This window comes from Lithobates pipiens, unplaced genomic scaffold (assembly GCF_037356315.1).
Source record: "Lithobates pipiens isolate NorthernLeopardFrog02 unplaced genomic scaffold, aLitPip1_a1.2 Scaffold_1, whole genome shotgun sequence".
Classification (NCBI taxonomy): domain Eukaryota; kingdom Metazoa; phylum Chordata; class Amphibia; order Anura; family Ranidae; genus Lithobates; species Lithobates pipiens.
The window spans coordinates 4,602,196-4,620,210 of record NW_027507685.1 but is presented as its reverse complement, the minus strand read 5'-3'; the positions used below and the strand labels follow the sequence as shown (position 1 = coordinate 4,620,210).

At 42.4% G+C, this 18,015-nt stretch overlaps 1 protein-coding gene across 1 annotated transcript in view; it reads left to right on the top strand.

Annotated features, from left to right (window-relative positions):
• The window catches only part of LOC143973664 (uncharacterized), an 80,626-nt gene that overhangs the window by 30,721 nt on the left and 31,890 nt on the right, over nucleotides 1-18,015 (top strand). The window contains exons 4-6 of the mRNA XM_077474663.1: nucleotides 2,115-2,206; nucleotides 8,980-9,032; nucleotides 14,687-14,797. Of these exons, the coding sequence (XP_077330789.1) occupies nucleotides 2,115-2,206; nucleotides 8,980-9,032; nucleotides 14,687-14,797 (256 nt within the window). The remainder of the gene's footprint in view (nucleotides 1-2,114; nucleotides 2,207-8,979; nucleotides 9,033-14,686; nucleotides 14,798-18,015) is intronic.

Below are 18,015 nucleotides of genomic sequence, written 5' to 3'. Positions count from 1 at the left end.
AGAAGTTCCCAATTCGGAAGGGACTGGCAGCCCACACCACCCAAGTGCAACAAATGGGGGCTTACCAGAAATATGGGACCACTAATGAATATTTGTGGGCTCTGACATAAAGAAGATTATGCCATAATCTTCTTCCAAAACAAATGACCAAGTTCAGATGAGTAAGCATTAGGCATCCACTTGTACAAAACGCCGGCTCATGACAAAGGGGTCGATTCACTAAGGGATGAATAACGGCAAATAAAATGCGGTAAAATACCACATGTGATAAATCGGTTGTGAAAGTTCAATTCACTAAAAATGTACAGTTAAATACTGAATGCGGTATTCGATTTAGCAGTAATTGCTGCATTATTTCATGTAGTAATTTACTGCATTGAGTGAGCAGACTGGTATTTATCAGTCTGGGGGTTGGGGGATCCTCAGGCTGTTTTTTGACAATGCTGGTGGCTAAGCAGTGGGCTGGAAAGCCAGCTGCCCCTTCCTTGACAACCGATGACTCTTCGGCTGTCAGCGGGCTTTCACACTCACAGCTGATTGTCGTTTTTTTTTTTTTTTTTTTTGACAATTAAAGTATGGGGGAAAAAAACATCAAAATGTAAAAGGAAAAAACTGTGTGGGGGTCCCCCAAAATCCATACCGCACTCTTATCTAAGCATGCAGCCCGGCAGGTCAGGAAAGGGTGGGGGAAAAGCTAGCCTCCCCCTTCCTGAACTATACCAGGCCACCTGCCCTCAACATGGGGGGAGGGGGTGACTTGGGCAGGGCATGAGGGCCTCTTCCCCACAAGGTTGTGGGGGTCTGCGGACAGGGGGCTTATTGGACTCTTAAGAGGGGGGCCCAGAATCCCAGCCCCCCCTCTGTGAATGGGTATTGGGTCAATTATGACACCCGCACACCGCCAAAACCCTGGTATGGTTCAGGAAGGGGGTACTCCCTCGTCCCAGCCCCCCCACCCCCTTTTTCTGGCCTGCCGGGCTACGTGCTTGGATGAGGATCTGGTATGGATTTTTGACATAGGGCTGGCATGGCATAGGGCTCTCCTTAAGATTCATACTTGACCAGAAGGGCCTGGGGGATATGAATATAATATGAGTGCGGGATATCTCTAAGTCCAGATGTAGGCACACATGAAAAGGGTTCCAGGCAGCAGAGTGATTTGAATGTGGGCAGGGGGCAATTACTGGAAGCAGTCCCCTGTATGGTTCTCTGCAGCAGCTAAAAGCTGGCTTCTTCTCCTCTTCCCCCTCCCCCTCCCCCCATTGACTTTCAGCTGCTGCAGAGAGAGCCATACACAGGACTGCTTCCAGTAATTACCCCCTCACGCCACACCGATCACCCTCCCTGTGCACCATACGTTGCCCCCCTGCCCCACTCCCGCAGTGCTGCTGGCTTCCCTCCCCTTCTTCCTACCGGAAGCTGCAAGCACACAATAGGATCCTTCAAGATTGGGAGTGGGGGAAGTGTTAGATAAATGTCATATAAAGCAGCCTCTTCCTTTACTGAATGAAAATAATGAGTGGCGGGTAACGATCGCTTACTGTGTTCATTCATAATTGAAGTATTGGCTGTATGGGGCCCCATGTCAGGTTGCCTTTATGGGGCCCTGCGGTTTAAAATGGAAGCCCTGGTTGGGTACCATCATGCTGTTTCTGCTCAGTCTTGTCTCTAGGCCTACATTTGCAGGCTGCAGACCGCTTTGCCAGCTTGGCTGCACAGACTGGTGGGAAAAAAAAATATCCAAATGCTATAAATGAAACTATTGAGAGCCTAGGAAGGAAGCGGGTGTGATGAGATGAGAGATTAGTCAGCTATATTCTTTGAAATAAAACCACATGGAATTGATTGCTGAAATAGAAACGAAGAGGGATGAGAACATTTCCATGAGATAGGATGGCACTGATTTCCTGGTTAGTATTGTAGGACTCTTTATAATGGGGTTATGCAAAAATTAGTTGTTTTACTTATGCATTTATTACCCCAGTATATTACAAAATGAATGATAGAGTGAGGCTTATGAAAGTCTAGTAAGTTTGTGTGGCCTATGCTGGCTTTCAGTACGGCTGGCAGAACTTAGTGACAATACTGACATATAAAATCTATGTTCTGTACAGATCACTCAGAGCTTCAGTGATGCCGAAGAGGACAGCGACACTGACAGTGATGATGTGGAGGTCACAATCGGTGATATTCATCCATCCTGCATGTATGTTGGTTTTACTTCCTCCGTAGAAGAATAAGAACAAGTTATATAGTCAGACAGTGCCTGACTTCTGTGTCAAGATCAGAGGCATAACTAGCATCTTCAGGGCCCCGCTGCAAGAAACCATGAAGGGCCCCCACCAAGGTTGTTGCTAGGTCTACAAAAGATCTCGGGCTAGAGCCCATAGCAGCAAAGAAAAGAGAGTCATACACTTGGGCAGGCATACACATGTATATTTTATATATATATATATATATGTGTATATGTGTCATTACATATCTGAGCACGGGTCCCCCACTTACATCAGGGTCCCCAGAGATCCCCCCACTTATATCAGGTACCCCAGAGAACTTTCCTACTTACATCAGGGACCACAGAGAACCTCCCTACTTTCATTAGGGTCCCCAGAGAGCCTCCCCCCTTACATTAGGGTCCCCAGAGAGCCTCCCCCCTTACATTAGGGTCCCCAGAGAGCCTCCCCCCTTACATCGGGGTCCCCAGAGATCCCCCCCCTTACATCGGGGTCCCCAGAGAGCAACCCCTCTTACATCGGGGTCCCCAGACAGCTCACCCCCCCTCCTTCCAGAGGTTTCCCTGGCTGGTGGAGGTGGGAGGCGGCGATTGGCAACTCTATGGTGTTCACAGACAGGGGGATCTCCCTGGGGCTTGTAGTTCTTCTCTACCGAGTGTATACAGTGGAGAAGAGAGGGGCCTCTGACCAGGGCATGTATCAGAAACAGTGTACAAGCAGAGCGACTCGCTGAAAGTGAAACTGATACCTGCCAGGGTCAGAGGCCCCTCCCCTTTCCTCTCCACTGTATAGACCAGGGATATGCAATTAGCGGACCTCCAGCTGTTGCAGAACTACAATTCCCATGAGGCATAGCAAGACTCTGACAGCCACAAGCATGACACCCCGAGGCAGAGGCATGATGGGACTTGTAGTTTTGCAACAGCTGGAGGTCCGCTAATTGCATATCCCTGGTATAGACTGACAATCGCGAAGAGAGTAAATAGTTAATATGGGCTACTGGCGCTACCTCAAATTTATTTCCATTCAAAATATAAAACAATTAAAGCTAAACTTATTTTAATCACCACTCTCTGGCCCCAAGGCCTATGGTACACCCAGTGTTTAGTGCTTTCAGCTAATGTGTATAGGCTGAGAAATTCCTCACTGTTTTATTCAGAGAGATTGAATTTTCTCAATATTCTATATCAGATCCCATAAGTGACCTAAAACATCCTCACTCTTAATTTAAACAACTCTGGGACAAAAAAAGAAGAAAGAAAAAAGCTAAAGGAAAAATAGAACAAACTTTTCCCCTTGTATTGGGAATATACCAATTATAAAATATTCCAAGTATTCCAGCTGCGCTCCAATGAAACAGGCGCACCGGAAGTGACGTAATATGTGTAATGACGCTGTACGCGTTTCGTCAGAGACGTCCTCAGCAGCGATACCACGCATACTCACACTGTCATCTTAACCCCTTAGGGGGTGAGTGGATTTGGTGAGTGGGGACCCTTGAGGGGGAATGAGCACGGAAGTCACGAATAAACAGTTATAATCACGAAAGTCACTCTTTTGTCTTCTGGAGCAGAAAAATTTGCACAGTTGTGGACATTTGATAAAAGAATCACTGTGGACTATATATATTTTTTCTCTCAAACTTTTTTCACTGTTATGTTTATTTTTATTTGGAATTTTTTCACTGCTTAATCACTTTACATATATAATTTTTTATACTTCTTCCACATATATAATCTCACATTACAACACTGCTATTTTATGAGTCATTTAAGGAAGGTGTAGGATTGTGAGATATATATATATATATATATATATATATATATATATATATATATATAATATTTTTATTTTTTCTGTATATTTATCACCTGGATATACTTTTTTCTGTATATTTATTACTTGGAATATTTTATGTAGTTGGTTTTGTTTAATACTGGGAGTCTAATTGGTATATTCCCGATACAAGGGGAAAAGTTTGTTCTATTTTTCCTTTAGCTTTTTTCTTTCTTCTTTTTTTTTTTTTGTCACAGATTTGTTTAAATTAAGAGTGAGGATGTTTTAGGTCACTTATGGGATCTGATATAGAATATTGAGAAAATTCAATCTCTCTGAATAAAACGGTGAGGAATTTCTCAGCCTATACACATTAGCTGAAAGCACTAAACACTGGGTGTACCATAGGCCTTGGGGCCAGAGAGCGGTGATTAAAATAAGTTTAGCTTTAATTGTTTTATATTTTGAATGGAAATAAATTTAAGGTAGCGCCAGTAGCCCATATTAACTATTTACTCTTTTAACACGGGTTGTTGAACACAGCACGTGTATTTTAGGGGGGCAGCAACCTCTAAAAATAACTAACAAAGAAGAAATTCTTTAAGTACACATAATATACACCTATAATCCTGCCTATTGTAGTCCATTCCATAAGCGCGGCCTCTTTCTGTATAATAATCGGGAAGAGAGAACTACAAGCCCCAAGCAGATTCCGCAGCTCACAGGCACCATAGAGCTGCCGATTGCCGCTTTCCACCTCCCCCCAGTGCTTTCTAAAGTGCCAGCCAGAGGTGCAGGGGAGATGCCAGGTCTTGGGCCCTCCACAGCGGCAGAACAGCAGGGCCCAGTCGCAAGTGCGACTGCAGCGGCCCCTATAGTTCCGCCGCTGGTCACGATCAATGGCACATCTATCAGTCCATCCCCACATGCCAGGGTGCTAGGGGTAACCTTAGACTCTGAACTGTCCTTTCAGGCCCACATACAAGCCCTGTCCAAATCATGCCGCCTCCGCAACATTTCCAGAATACGCCCCTTTTTAACTAATGACACCACCAAACTTCAAATTCACTCCCTGGTCATCTCTCGCCTCGACTACTGCAACTCCCTCCTCATTAGATTACCTTTACATAGACTATCCCCCCTTCAGTCCATAATGAATGCCGTTGCCAGACTCATCCACCTTACCAACCATTCAATGTCTTCCACCCCTCTCTGCCAATCCCTGCACTGGCTTCCACTAACCCAACGAATAAAATTCAAAGTACTAACAATAATTTACAAAGCCATCCATAACTCTGCCCCTAGTTACATCGCTAACCTAGTCCCAAAATACCAACCAAGCCGCTCTCTTCGGTCATCCCAAGACCTCCTGCTCTCTAGCTCCCTTGTCACCTCCTCCCATGCTCACCTCCAGGATTTCTCCAGAGCTTCTCCCATCCTATGGAACTCCCTACCCCCAATCTGTCCGACTGTCCCCTAATCTATCCATCTTTTAGACGATCCCTGAAAACCCTTCTCTTCAAAGAAGCCTATCCTGCTTCTAACTAACACTGTTTTACTTCCTCCATCAGCTCATCCCCCCCACAGCTATTACCTTTTGTATCAACTGACCCTTCCTTTTTAGATTGTAAGCTCTAACAAGCAGGGCCCTCTGATTCCTCTTGTACCAAATTTATAATGTAACTGTAATGTCTGCCCCCATGTTGTAAAGCGCTGAGCAAACTGTTGGTGCTATATAAAACCTGTATAATAATATATGTTAACAATCATTGAGGAGGCGTATGATCAGTATATATTAAAGACAGACACAACCCAGTATACACACACAATGCACTACATGGGTGAGAGGCTGTTTTGCCCCCAGAATAGTTCTTTTTTCCTGTTCATTGGACCTATTGGTAACTTCGATATGGCTTTAAAAGTCCAAATGTAAAAGGCCCTTTACTGTGAGAACATGAATTTATCTTGTAGCAGAGAATTGAGAAAGTAGAACTGTGTGCTGGTTCTCAGACTTGCAGTCAATGAGAAATGATTGCCAAGCTAACTGACACATGCCGACACTGCTAAACTTGGTCTGAGAATATAAAGCATTACATAAAAAATGTGCTTGCCACCGTGTATAGCATTTCATAGACCAACTACACGTAAGTGTTCTAACCCAGATCTCCAAACTTAAAGCGTTTAACACAAAAAATGGATCCTGCTCCTTTAAAGCGTGTTTTATGACACCGTGCTTGTCCGGTGTCACTTGGCTTCCTGTAATGCCTAAAAAACCTGGCTGATCCTGCCAGTTTCTGCCCTTCCCTATGTAAACTGACCACAGTGTATCATGGCTGCTGAGACCAGACACCGAGAGATAAATAATGCTCTGTATATACAACTATATAGATGTGATCAAAATGAGGAAAGAGGGACTTTGTTCCAAATTGGGGACAGTCCCTCGAAATTGAGGACAGTTGGAAGCTTTGCAAATACCACTGCCAGGCTTGGGGACTGGCATGCAGCCCCACTACAGCTTGGTGTACCCCGCCGCTTTGTCAAATTGCAAGTTACGTACACATAACAAATTGGAGTATAGGAATGAGGTGAACCTCTGGGATGCTTTATTCCAAAATGCACATCTAGCAGATAAATGCCTTGACATGTTTCAGGCTACTGTGCACAGTCACAAGGCTTTTTGAGATGAGGTCTCCTGGTGGTTTACCTCATTAACAAAGTGTTCTTTATTTTTCTGCGACATAATTGTGGTTCCCCCAACCAAACGCCAAGGGCAGTGAGGAACCTGGAAGGGGGACTTGGTTGAGCATATCTGCCTTCACAAGGTAAGAAGGAAAACACCCTTAGGTACTATGGGTTAGGGGTGGGTGGGAAAAGGTTTTAGTGAACAAAATAATTTCACAAATTTCAATCAGCGTATGGCCAGTTTAACACGACACGCTATTTTAAAGCTTGACATGTTGGGTATCTATACACTCAACACAAGCTCAGCTTTTATATTTTACTCAAAAATTGTGCAATTGGGTATTGCGTTTGTGTGCCCTAACATGAACTTTTCTTTGTATTTTTTAGAAAATTTGCGTTTAATATTGTGTGACACAAAGTTTGACCCGCCACTGTTTTAGAGATCGGGGCCAATGCTTTTAGGAAATAACATTTGGGGGTTTTACTAATCTTCAGGCCTAAATTATTATTTTTTTTTTATTTTATTTTTTTAAAATGTATATACATTTTTTTTTAAAGCGGTTTACAGCGAAAGGGTTAAAGTACAAGTTCATGTTTTTCGGAAAAAAGTGAATTAACACCGTCAAGCCTCCCAACCCAAGTCCCCACTGTATTTACCTCTGTGGACGATGAGCTGTGAGTGCCCACGCAACCAGTGCAGTGGTTCAGGAATTGGTCAGTGCCGCTTCAGAGCATCGCCCTTTTCTGGCGCTGAAACGCTGCAGAGAATATAGGGAGAGAAGCTGGGATTTAAAAAATCCCTGGGTCGCTGCATAGGTACTGACCAATCATTGACCATGAAGGTAAGCAGAGCAAGGACCAAGGCGGTGAGGAGGGTGCACTGTGTTAATTTCACCTTTTCATTTTAAAAGGTTTAGTAGGCTGCGATATAGTAAATGGTGTTTTTTTTTTTTTGTTTTTTTTTTGTTTTTTTGCTGCTTAAGAACATGTCCATTATATGTGACTACTATTAGGCACTTAAATAAAAGCTTAGCTTTGTAAGCACTTTATCTGTATGCAAATGTGGGGAAAAATGGCTCCCAGTGCCCCAGCAAAACCAGTGAGACACAGAAGTGAGGGGAGAGAAGAGATGCAGATGTGCCCAGCACTGGATCGAATGAGGGTTCAGGTAAGTGTAAAGGGGGGTGAGGGACCAAAATCTATGCCCTAACCATTTTTTTTACCTCAATGCAAGAAATGCATTAGGGTAAAAAATGTTTAGGCTTTTGAAGCACTTTAACCCTAGCAAACCGCTACAGTTCTGAAACTTCAATCCATGTGAATAAAGGATGACCCATTTGCAAACTCCACTAGCTTTGTGGCCTATGTTTGTCCTAACCCCTTTGCTGGACAGCTTGGTCTGAATGTAAAGATGAATAAAAATAATGGTGAAATAAAAAATCAATTCATATATTGAAGGCTACAAGATATTTATAGGTATTAATCACATAGTTACCACGTCCCACAGTACAGTATTGTCAACTGCTCCTCCATCATTTACTGTACTGTGCAGGCTGTGTCCTTGTATAGAGAGCTGTATGTGTAAATAAATACAAGAACTTTGTGTGTATGTATGTGTGTGTGTGTGTATATATGTATATGTGTATATGTATATATATATATATATATATATATATATATATATATATATATATATATATATATATATATATATATATATATATGTGTGTGTGTATATATATATATATATATATATATATATATATATATATATATATATATATATATATATATATATATATATATATATATATATATATGCACATTGTACAGATAATTTCACAGAAGAACTACATTTCTTGTTAAATATATTGTATAATGTTGAAGAATTATCACTTTTTCTACAGTTCCTATTGCATCTAGCGTTACTGAGCACCTAGGAAGATGAGACCAAGATGAACGTATACTTTGCCCCATCTTCCTAGGTGCCCTGTAACGCTAGCGGCAATGTCAGACAGGAGGCCCTTCCTTTGCCTTGCTACCACAGCTAGCAAGGAGTTGACTGTTTTGACAATGTGCCCCTTTCTCCAACATCCAGCACTTGCTCCCTGCAGTGTAGGGCAGCCGTGTGCCAACTGGGGGGCACCCAGTCCAACATTGCAGCTAGCATTACAGGGCAGCTAAAAAGGTGGGACGGTATACTGCATGGACTTTGACCCATCAGGAGCTGAATATTGGGGAAAAAAAAAGCCTTTTTTGAACTAACTTGGGTTCATTTCTTTTTCAGGGAATCTGCGGGAACCCAAAATGTCAAAGCAAACAGAGGATATGGAGCAGTTGGTAAAATATGTGCCTCCTTTACCCCAGTCTCTTATTTATGCAGTTCTTAAAAAAAGTTTTGTTACTGATTTTGTTACATTTCCATTCAGGGCAGTGAAAGTTATTCTTTCCTCTAACAACTGCTCTTTAGCAGCAGCTTGGCTGTACCCCCAGGCTGTACCCCCAGGCTGTACCCCCAGTCTTGCTGTGCTTTGCAGTGAAAGGAGTTTTAGGATTATGAAATAGTCTGTGGAACACTGGGTGTAATAGGATTGTTTTCTTCAAACATGTCTCCATTGTGTAAATACTACATTATAGAGATTTTATGATGTGTGTATTCATTTTGAATTGCTTCATACTTGGCAACATTTGATTACACTTTCCTGTGTAATGTTAAGGCTTTCATGTTGCTCAAGTATATTTTCTAAAAGTTTTGTTCAGGCAGGAAGCTAATCTTTTAATAACCAGGATAAAGTTATTTTTTTTTATAAAAAAAACTATCCTTCAGAATGTAACACCATGCAACAACTCAGTGCATAGTTGGCAGATGGAGGAATTACAATTATCTATGAATGTGTGGGTTGTGTATGTATCTCTGACATGGGCACCAGTACAAAGACAAAAGAGAGAAAACCAAGGAGAAGAGCAGGTCCGAAAAGGAGAGCGTGAGGGGAGAGAAGAGCAGGTCCGAAAAGGAGAGCGTGAGTTGAGAGAAGAACAGGTCGGAAAAGGAGAGCGTGAGTGGAGAGAAGAGCAGGTCGGAAAAGGAGAGCGTGAGTGAAGAGAAGAGCAGGTCGGAAAAGGAGAGCGTGAGTGGAGAGAAGAGCAGGTCGGAAAAGGAGAGCGTGAGTGGAGAGAAGAGCAGGTCGTAAAAGGAGAGCGTGAGTGGAGAGAAGAGCAGGTCAGAAAAGGAGAGCGTGAGTGGAGAGAAGAGCAGGTCAGAAAAGGAGAGCGTGAGTGCAGAGAAGAGCAGGTCGTAAAAAGGAGAGCGTGAGTGGAGAGAAGAGCAGGTCGGAAAAAAAAGAGCGTGAATGATAAGTATGGTCTGTGCTTGAGAATGGTGGGTGGGTCGGCCCATCAGAAGTCTGCCTAGGGGCAACCAGGGAGTGATTATATGGCTGAGACAATTTAAAGTGGAAGTAAACCCTTCTATCGTTTTCAGTCAAGGAAGCTGCCATCTTGGCCTCTAATGATACTTCAACTGCCATAATGCTGCACATGTGATCAGTTATGAAACCAGCCATTGGATGGTTTGAAAGTTTGGTTGAGAGCACAACCAATGTGAAAGTTAGCATTTCCGGCATGCCGGGAATGTAAGTGTTTTTTGAAACTGGGTTTACTACCGCTTTAAAAGAAAAATATTGTTAGAATAATGACAAGACTTGTTCGAGGTTTATATTCCAGAGATGTTTGAAATCCCATAGGAAACCATGTGTTTAGGGAAATTGCTTGCCGTTTCTAGAGGGAGTGGACTGAGTCTATTCACAGAATAAGAAATCGTAACCGTTACTAGGGATTTTGGTTCCCAAAATGCACAATTGCATGGAAACCCCACTCAAAGAGGAAAAGGAAAATGATTATGTAATTCTAAATCTGGTTTGGAGTTAAAGTGGTTCTAAACCCTAAACATTGTTTACCTTAACGCATTCCTTGCATTAGGGTAAAAAATGTTTTTGGCATCTGCATCCCCCCCCTTTTTTACAAATCTGAACCCTCATTCGATCCAGCGCTGTGCACGTCTGCAGCTCTTCTCTTCCCTCACTTTCAATTTCACTGGCTTTGCTGGGGCACCAGGAGCCATTGGCTCCCAGTGCTGTCAATCAAAACCAGTGATGAGGGAGTGGGGGGGGTGAGGCGGAAGCCATGTCCCACCATCAATGGATGGAGCAGCAGGGCTTGGGAGTGAGCACAAAGTGCCCCTATGGGAAACTGCTTCCTGTGGGGGCACTGGACAGAGAGAAGGGGCCAGGAGCTTTGGCAGGGAACCTCAGTAGAGGAGGTTTAGGGCTGCTCTGTGCAATTTAATTTTTTGCAATTTTTTGCTTTTTTTGCTTTTTTCTCTTTCACTTGTAGCTTTCTGAATTTGTGAAAGACCCCCCCAAACCATATATTTTCTGAAAGCACATGATCAGTAAAATAAAAAGAAGGGGATACTGATATTTTAGACCCCACAGTATTTGCGCAAATGTTTATCAATCCAATATATTTGCAAAAAATACACCTAAATCACTATTGGCAGATAAATGCACAGCAAATTCTACAAAATTCCTACTAAAATAGCTCAACCTGTATTGAGTTAATAGATAACAAATATTTGTAACTTTTTAAATGGCGCCTTTTTGCGAAATGGTGAAAATTGAACAGACGCAAAAGTGAAAATACCCAAATTTCTCAAATCTGAAGGTTTTAATTCTTCCCTTAATCCTTTCAGAATTTGTGAAAGACCCCCCAAAACCATATATTTTCTGAAAGAGTATGACCTCTAGAATAAAAAGGTGCTACTGATTTTATTTATTTTTTTTTTTATTTTTTTTTTTAGACTCCGCAGTATTTGTGCAAATGTTTATCAAACCAATATATTCCCTAAAACCACTATTGGCAGAAAAAAACACAGCTAATTTTACAAAATTCCTGCTAAACCCCCTCTAAATATAAAAGCTTAACCTGTATGGAGTTAATAAATAACAAATATTTTACGTTTTTAAATTGCGCCTTTTTGCAAAAAAAATTTCATCATAATGCTATCTTCACAAAAAATACACTAAAATCATTAATATTGCACATAAACACAACGTAACTCGAGAATAGCAAGCTGTGTCCGTGTCCACTCTCAGCCGGGGATCAGCAGGCGGATCTTGTATGAGTGTTTTTTTTTTTTTTTCCAAGCCACATAATTAGAGCCTGAGTCTCTAATTGGTTCGAAAAAGGTTGGACTCAGGGTGCAGAACATTACACCCTGCACCTACCGACTTGTGACAATAGTGATTTAATATTCGCTATGGTCTTCCGGCTTCTCCTCCTGGCCAGTCAGGATGGATCAGTTTCAGCGTGTTGTAATACACTGATCAGAGTTATAGAATTGTTCAGAAGAAATCTGCTGAACAATTCTGATATAAGCTTATGGTCATTGAACTGTATTGCCACCTGCGGGCACTTTTGTAGGTCCGTGCGGCGTACGGACTTGGCAGTGAAAGGGTTAAAGGATAAGTTCACCTTTTAGAACTTTGTAATTAGGGTGTGACATGCTCTTGCTTTCATATCCCCGTTAACCCCTTGACAGCAGGCAGGGGATCCACTCCCTTGCAGCCACTGACGCATTTAACATTTGTAAGGCTGCGGGAGCTCAGAGATCGGGCAATGTCTCACTGCCTGTGATCAGCGCAGTGCCCACTTCCTGGCGGGCTCTGCATGTGGAGTATGCGAACACGCCCGAGCTCATCCCTATTCTTCATTTTTCAAACTAAAAGCCGATAATGTAAGGCCAGAAAGTAAGAGGGGCAGAGTACAAGAGCCCGGCATTGCACTTGCGATCCTCTGATTGCGGATGCAATGCTTTGCAGGCGTCTGTAGGAAAAAATAATGCACATTTTTATTCCTGCAAAAATATCTATTTATTATTTTTTTCCTAAAGGGTGAACTTTAGGAGCATTGTGTTTAGCCAGCATTTTCAAAGCTTTCAGTGAGTTTCCAGCAGGTTTTATGAAGCTTTTAAATCAACGTTCCGCTGCGGTGATGTTGTACACAAATCATAATGGCAATACTAAGGGTCTGTGTACAAAGGCTGTTAATTAAACTGCCAAATATGCGCTTAACATGTATACTGTCCATGAAAATTGTTCCATAACACCACATACAGCTTTAAGCCCTTGTACACACGGTCGGAGATTTCGACAACCAAATCCGTCGGATCTTGTCCGAAACTGTTGCATACACACGGTCGGACTAAGTTGTCGAAAAATCCGATCATGCAGAACGTGATGACGTAATTTCGTTACGACGGAACTACGTTCAGGCTAGTAGCCAATAGCTTTGATGTAGGAATTTGATCTGAGCATGCGTGGCACTTGGTCCGATCAAAATTCTCTACACATAATCGGAGTATGTCCGATCGAACCAGTTGGTCGGGAAATATTTCCAACATGTTGGAAAATTGGGTCCGACGGATATTCCGACGGAATCAGTCCGATGCATACCACACACAGTCGGATTATCCGACGACACGGTCCGATAGGACACATTCCGACGGATTCTCCGACCGTGTGTACAAGGGCTTACTCTTCCTCCAAGCATAGTATTTAAAGGATTTGTGTATTTTCAATGTTGTCCTTTGAGTCACTTTAAAAGAATACCTTCCCATTGTACCATATTTTGTAAAAAAAAAAAAAAACAATTTTTCCATGTCCTCCATGGCAGTGCCCAGCTTTCCATGGCTTTTTGAGAGTATTTTGCCTATTGGCATTAAAGACAACCAGAATTGAGATTTACCTCCTATGTTAAGGTTTGTTGCATTTTAAACAAGATCTGCTAAACCTTTAGGCCCCTTTCACACGGACGGCTGTTCTGCCGCAGTTTAGCATGTTCATTTTTTTTCTTCTGTGAAATTCAAGACTCCAGGCACAGCGATCAGCTGCATTTCTGCAGTGTAATTACCTGCGTTTTTGTGCGTTTCTGTGCAGTTGCGTTCAGCTGCAGTTATCTAATATAGTCGTTCCCATAGTAACCCATTTATTTATTTTTTGGTCCTTTGAATACCTTCTCACGCTGCTATCCGCAGTTGACACAAGACTGTGATTACCTGCGGTTATGTGCATATAGCTGCGCTACATCGCACCTGGACGCATTCAATTCTATTTTTTTTATTCGCACCGAACCGCATGTAACGAAATCGCAGCTAAACGCTGTGTGTGAATGGGCCATAGGGAAGCACTGTGTGCTTTTAGCTGCGGTAGAAAACTAGAAAATCCGCAGCTAAAAGCACCATTCTATCCGTCTGTGTGAAAGGGGCCTAAGTGACCACAGATGAATGAAACCGAGTGCATACAAAAGTAACAATGTATCATTTTAATGACCTTTATAAATACACTGTTGCTGTCTTTTTTTTTTTTTTTTTTTTTTTTTTTTTTTTTTTTTACTTTTGGGAACTGCTGAAAAGTGCAAGGCAGGAGGGACAGAAGGACATGGCGTGCTGTACATGCCCTGTGTACTTTGATGACGTTTAGTTGGGTGTAGCATGCTCAATGACCAGTTGTTTAAACTCTTCAAGAAAGCTGCATGAAGCTTTCTGTAAGCTTTGCAAGTGCTTGGTAAAAGTTGGCTCTACATATTAGTTTACAAGTTGAAGCCTGTGTGCAGTTCCGGGACAAGGTCATCCAGCGCCCAGGGCAAAAATGCCAAACTGCGCCCCCCTTTCCCTTAGGGTTAGGGTGCCCCTACCCCTGCAATAAACCATTGCGCCAGGGGCAGCCGTCCCTCCTGCCCACCCCTTGTCCTGGCCCTGCCTGTGTGTTCAACACCTAAGCAGGAAGGAGAAGATGACTGGGAGCTACAGGAGCATGCATGCTCACAGGTAATGGCAAGCATTAGCAAAATATTCAGCCCTGCACAAATGTAATGGATAAATAAACAGCATGTTTATTCATATTTGAGAAATTAAACTTTGAAAATCTTTACTGCAGGTAAACTCCCACCAAGAGGAATAGATTTTACTGCTCCAGGTTGTATAAATGGAGTGCCTGTTCTTGAGGTGGATTTGGAGTCTTTTGAAGAAAAACCATGGAGAAAGCCAGGTATTCGATAAATTAAATGTATTTCTCAGTATTCCTGAATATTCATAATGTTTATCAGGAGTTTCCAAGCTACAACCCCAGGGCCACATCCAGCCCACTACAATATTTTACCAGTTCCATAGGAACTCTGATGTGATGGGGGGCTTCTGAGGTGAAAAGGGGGCTTTGGTTTTTGGGGTGGAATCTGATGAAAGAATAATTCATAGCAGATTTAGAGATAATGCATTACGAAGCACTATGAGGTCATATACAGTTGTGCTCAAAAGTCTTTCGGCCCCCTTGAACTTTTCAACCTTTTGCCACATTTCAGGCTTCAAACATAAAGATATAAAATTTTCATTTTTTGTGAAGAATCACCAACAAGTCGTACACAATTGTGAAGTGGAACGAAATCTATTGGATATTTTTAACTTTTTTAGTAAATAAAAAACTGAAAAGTGGTGCGTGCAAAATTATTCGGCCCCTTTACTTTCAGTGCAGCAAACTCACTCCAGAAGTTCAGCGAGGATCTCTGAATGATCCAATGTTGTCCTAAATGACTGATGGTGATAAATAGAATCCACCTGTGTGTAATCAAGTCTCTGTATAAATGCACCTGCTCTGTGATAGTCTCAGGGTTCTGTTGAAAGCGCAGAGAGCATCATGAAGACCAAGGAACACACCAGGCAGGTCCGTAATACTGTTGTGGAGAAGTTTAAAGCTGGATTTGGATACAAAAAGATTTTCCAAGCTTTAAACATCCCAAGTAGCACTGTGCAAGTGATCATTTTGAAATGGAAGGAGTATCGGACCACTGCAAATCTACCAAGACCTGGCCGTCCCTCTAAACTTTCAGCTCAGACAAGGAGAAGACTGATCAGAGATGCAGCCAAGAGGCCCATGATCACTCTGGATGAACTGCAGAGAACTACAGCTGAGGTGGGAGAGTCTGTCCATAGGACAACAATCAGTCGTATACACTGCACAAATCTGGCCTTTATGGAAGAGTGGCAAGAAGAAAGCCATTTCTCAAAGATATCCATAAAAAGTCTCGTCTAAAGTTTGCCACAAGCCACCTGGGAGACACACCAAACATGTGGAAGAAGGTGCTCTGGTCAGATGAAACCAAAATCCAACTTTTTGCCCACAATGGAAAACGATATTTTTGGCGTAAAAGCAACACAGCTCATCGCCCTCAACACACCATCCCCACTGTCAAACATGGTGGTGGCAGCATCATGGTTTGGGCTGCTTTTCTTCAGCAGGGACAGGGAAGATGGTTAAAATTGAGGGGAAGATGGATGCAGCCAAATACAGGACCATTCTGGATGAAAACCTGTTGGAGTCTGCAAAAGACCTGAAACTGGGACGGAGATTTATCTTCCAACAAGACAATGATCCCAAACATACAGCAAAATCTACAAAGGAATGGTTCACAAATAAACATATCCAGGTGTTAGAATGGCCGAGTCAAAGTCCAGACCTGAATCCAATCGAGAATCTGTGGAAAGAGCTGAAAACTGCTGTTCACAAACGCTCTCCATCCAACCTCACTGAGCTCGAGCTGTTTTGCAAGGAAGAATGGGCAAGAATGTCAGTCTCTCGATGTGCAAAACTGATAGAGACATACCCCAAGCGACTTGCAGCTGTAATCGCAGCAAAAGGTGGCTCTACAAAGTATTAACGCAAGGGGGCCGAATAATTTTGCGCGCCCCACTTTTCATTTTTTTATTAAAAAAGTTTCAAAAATCCAATAGATTCGTTCCACTTCACAATTGTGTCCCACTTGTTGGTGATTCTTCACAAAAAATAAAAATTTTATATCTTTGTTTGAAGCCTGAAATGTGGCAAAAGGTTGAAAAGTTCAAGAGGGCCGAATACTTTCGCAAGGCACTGTGTATGTGTGTGTGTGTGTGTGTGTATATGTATGTGTGTATATATGTGTATATATGTGTATATGTATATATCATTTTTTTTTAAGGATAGTGATCATGTGAAGCCTTTATTATCACAGTAGTTTAGCCCCTTTTTCAATCACGATAACAGAAATCCCCTAAAAGTTGACATACCCTGGAATGTTTGGCCTTGGTACAGACACACAAGGGGACACACAGTTTCAAATGGAAATTCAAGGTTAATTTCCCACATCTGTGACTTTTTTAAATTTTAATTAGTGTCTGTTTAAAAGGTGTATGAATTGGCTCTCTAGTGCAGGGGTCTCCAAACTGCAGCCCAAGGGCCAGATGTTGCCCTTTGCTAGCCTTTATCTGGCCCTTGGGGCACTATTTGTCACACTGATACCAACAATGGAGCACTATTTCTTCCACCAATACCAATGATGGGATGCTATTCCTGCTACTAATTAGGAGCACTACTCTTCCTCCTATTGACCACCAACCCAGAGACCGTATTTATTTTCACTGATGCCGGGACATTTTCTGCCCCTGCTGGACACAATCTGGCTCTCCTAAAGTCTAAAGGACAATAAACTGGCCCTTTGTTTGAAAAATTTGGAGACCCCTGTTCTAGTGGATGCACTGAGCAGGCTAGATATTGAGCCATGGGGAGCAGAAAAGAACTGTCAAAAGACCTGCATAACAAGATAATGACACTTTATAAAAATATAAAAGGATATTCAAAGTCTTGAATATACCAGCCAGTACTGTTCAGTCACTTATTGAGAAGTGGAAAAGGTCAGGTAGACCAAGAAAAATTGCAGCCACAACTGCCAGAAGAATAGTTTGGGATACAAAGAAAAAAACACAGGTAACCTCAGGAGAAATACAGGCTGCTTTGGAAAAAGACAGTGTGTTTATTTCTAGGAGCACAGTATGATGATACATGAACAAAAATAAGCTGCATGGTTGAGTTGCCAGAAAGAAGCCTTTAGCGTGCCAATGCCACAAAAAAGCCCCTTTACAGTATGCCCGACAACACATTGACACATCTCGCAACTTCTGGTGCACGGTAATCTGGAGTGACGAGACCAAAATAGAGTTTAATGGTCACAACCATAAGCGCTATGTTTGGAGAGGGAATCAACAATGTCTATAGCGACAAGAATACCATCCCCACTATGAAGCCTGGTGGTGACTCACTGGTGGGGTTTTTTTTTTGGGGGGGGGGGGGGGGCTCTAAAGGCACAGTTAATCTTGTGCAAATTCATGGTAAATTGACTGCAGCATGTTACCAGAAAATAGTATACAGAGGAGTGCAGCGCATATCGGGGCTCAATAAAA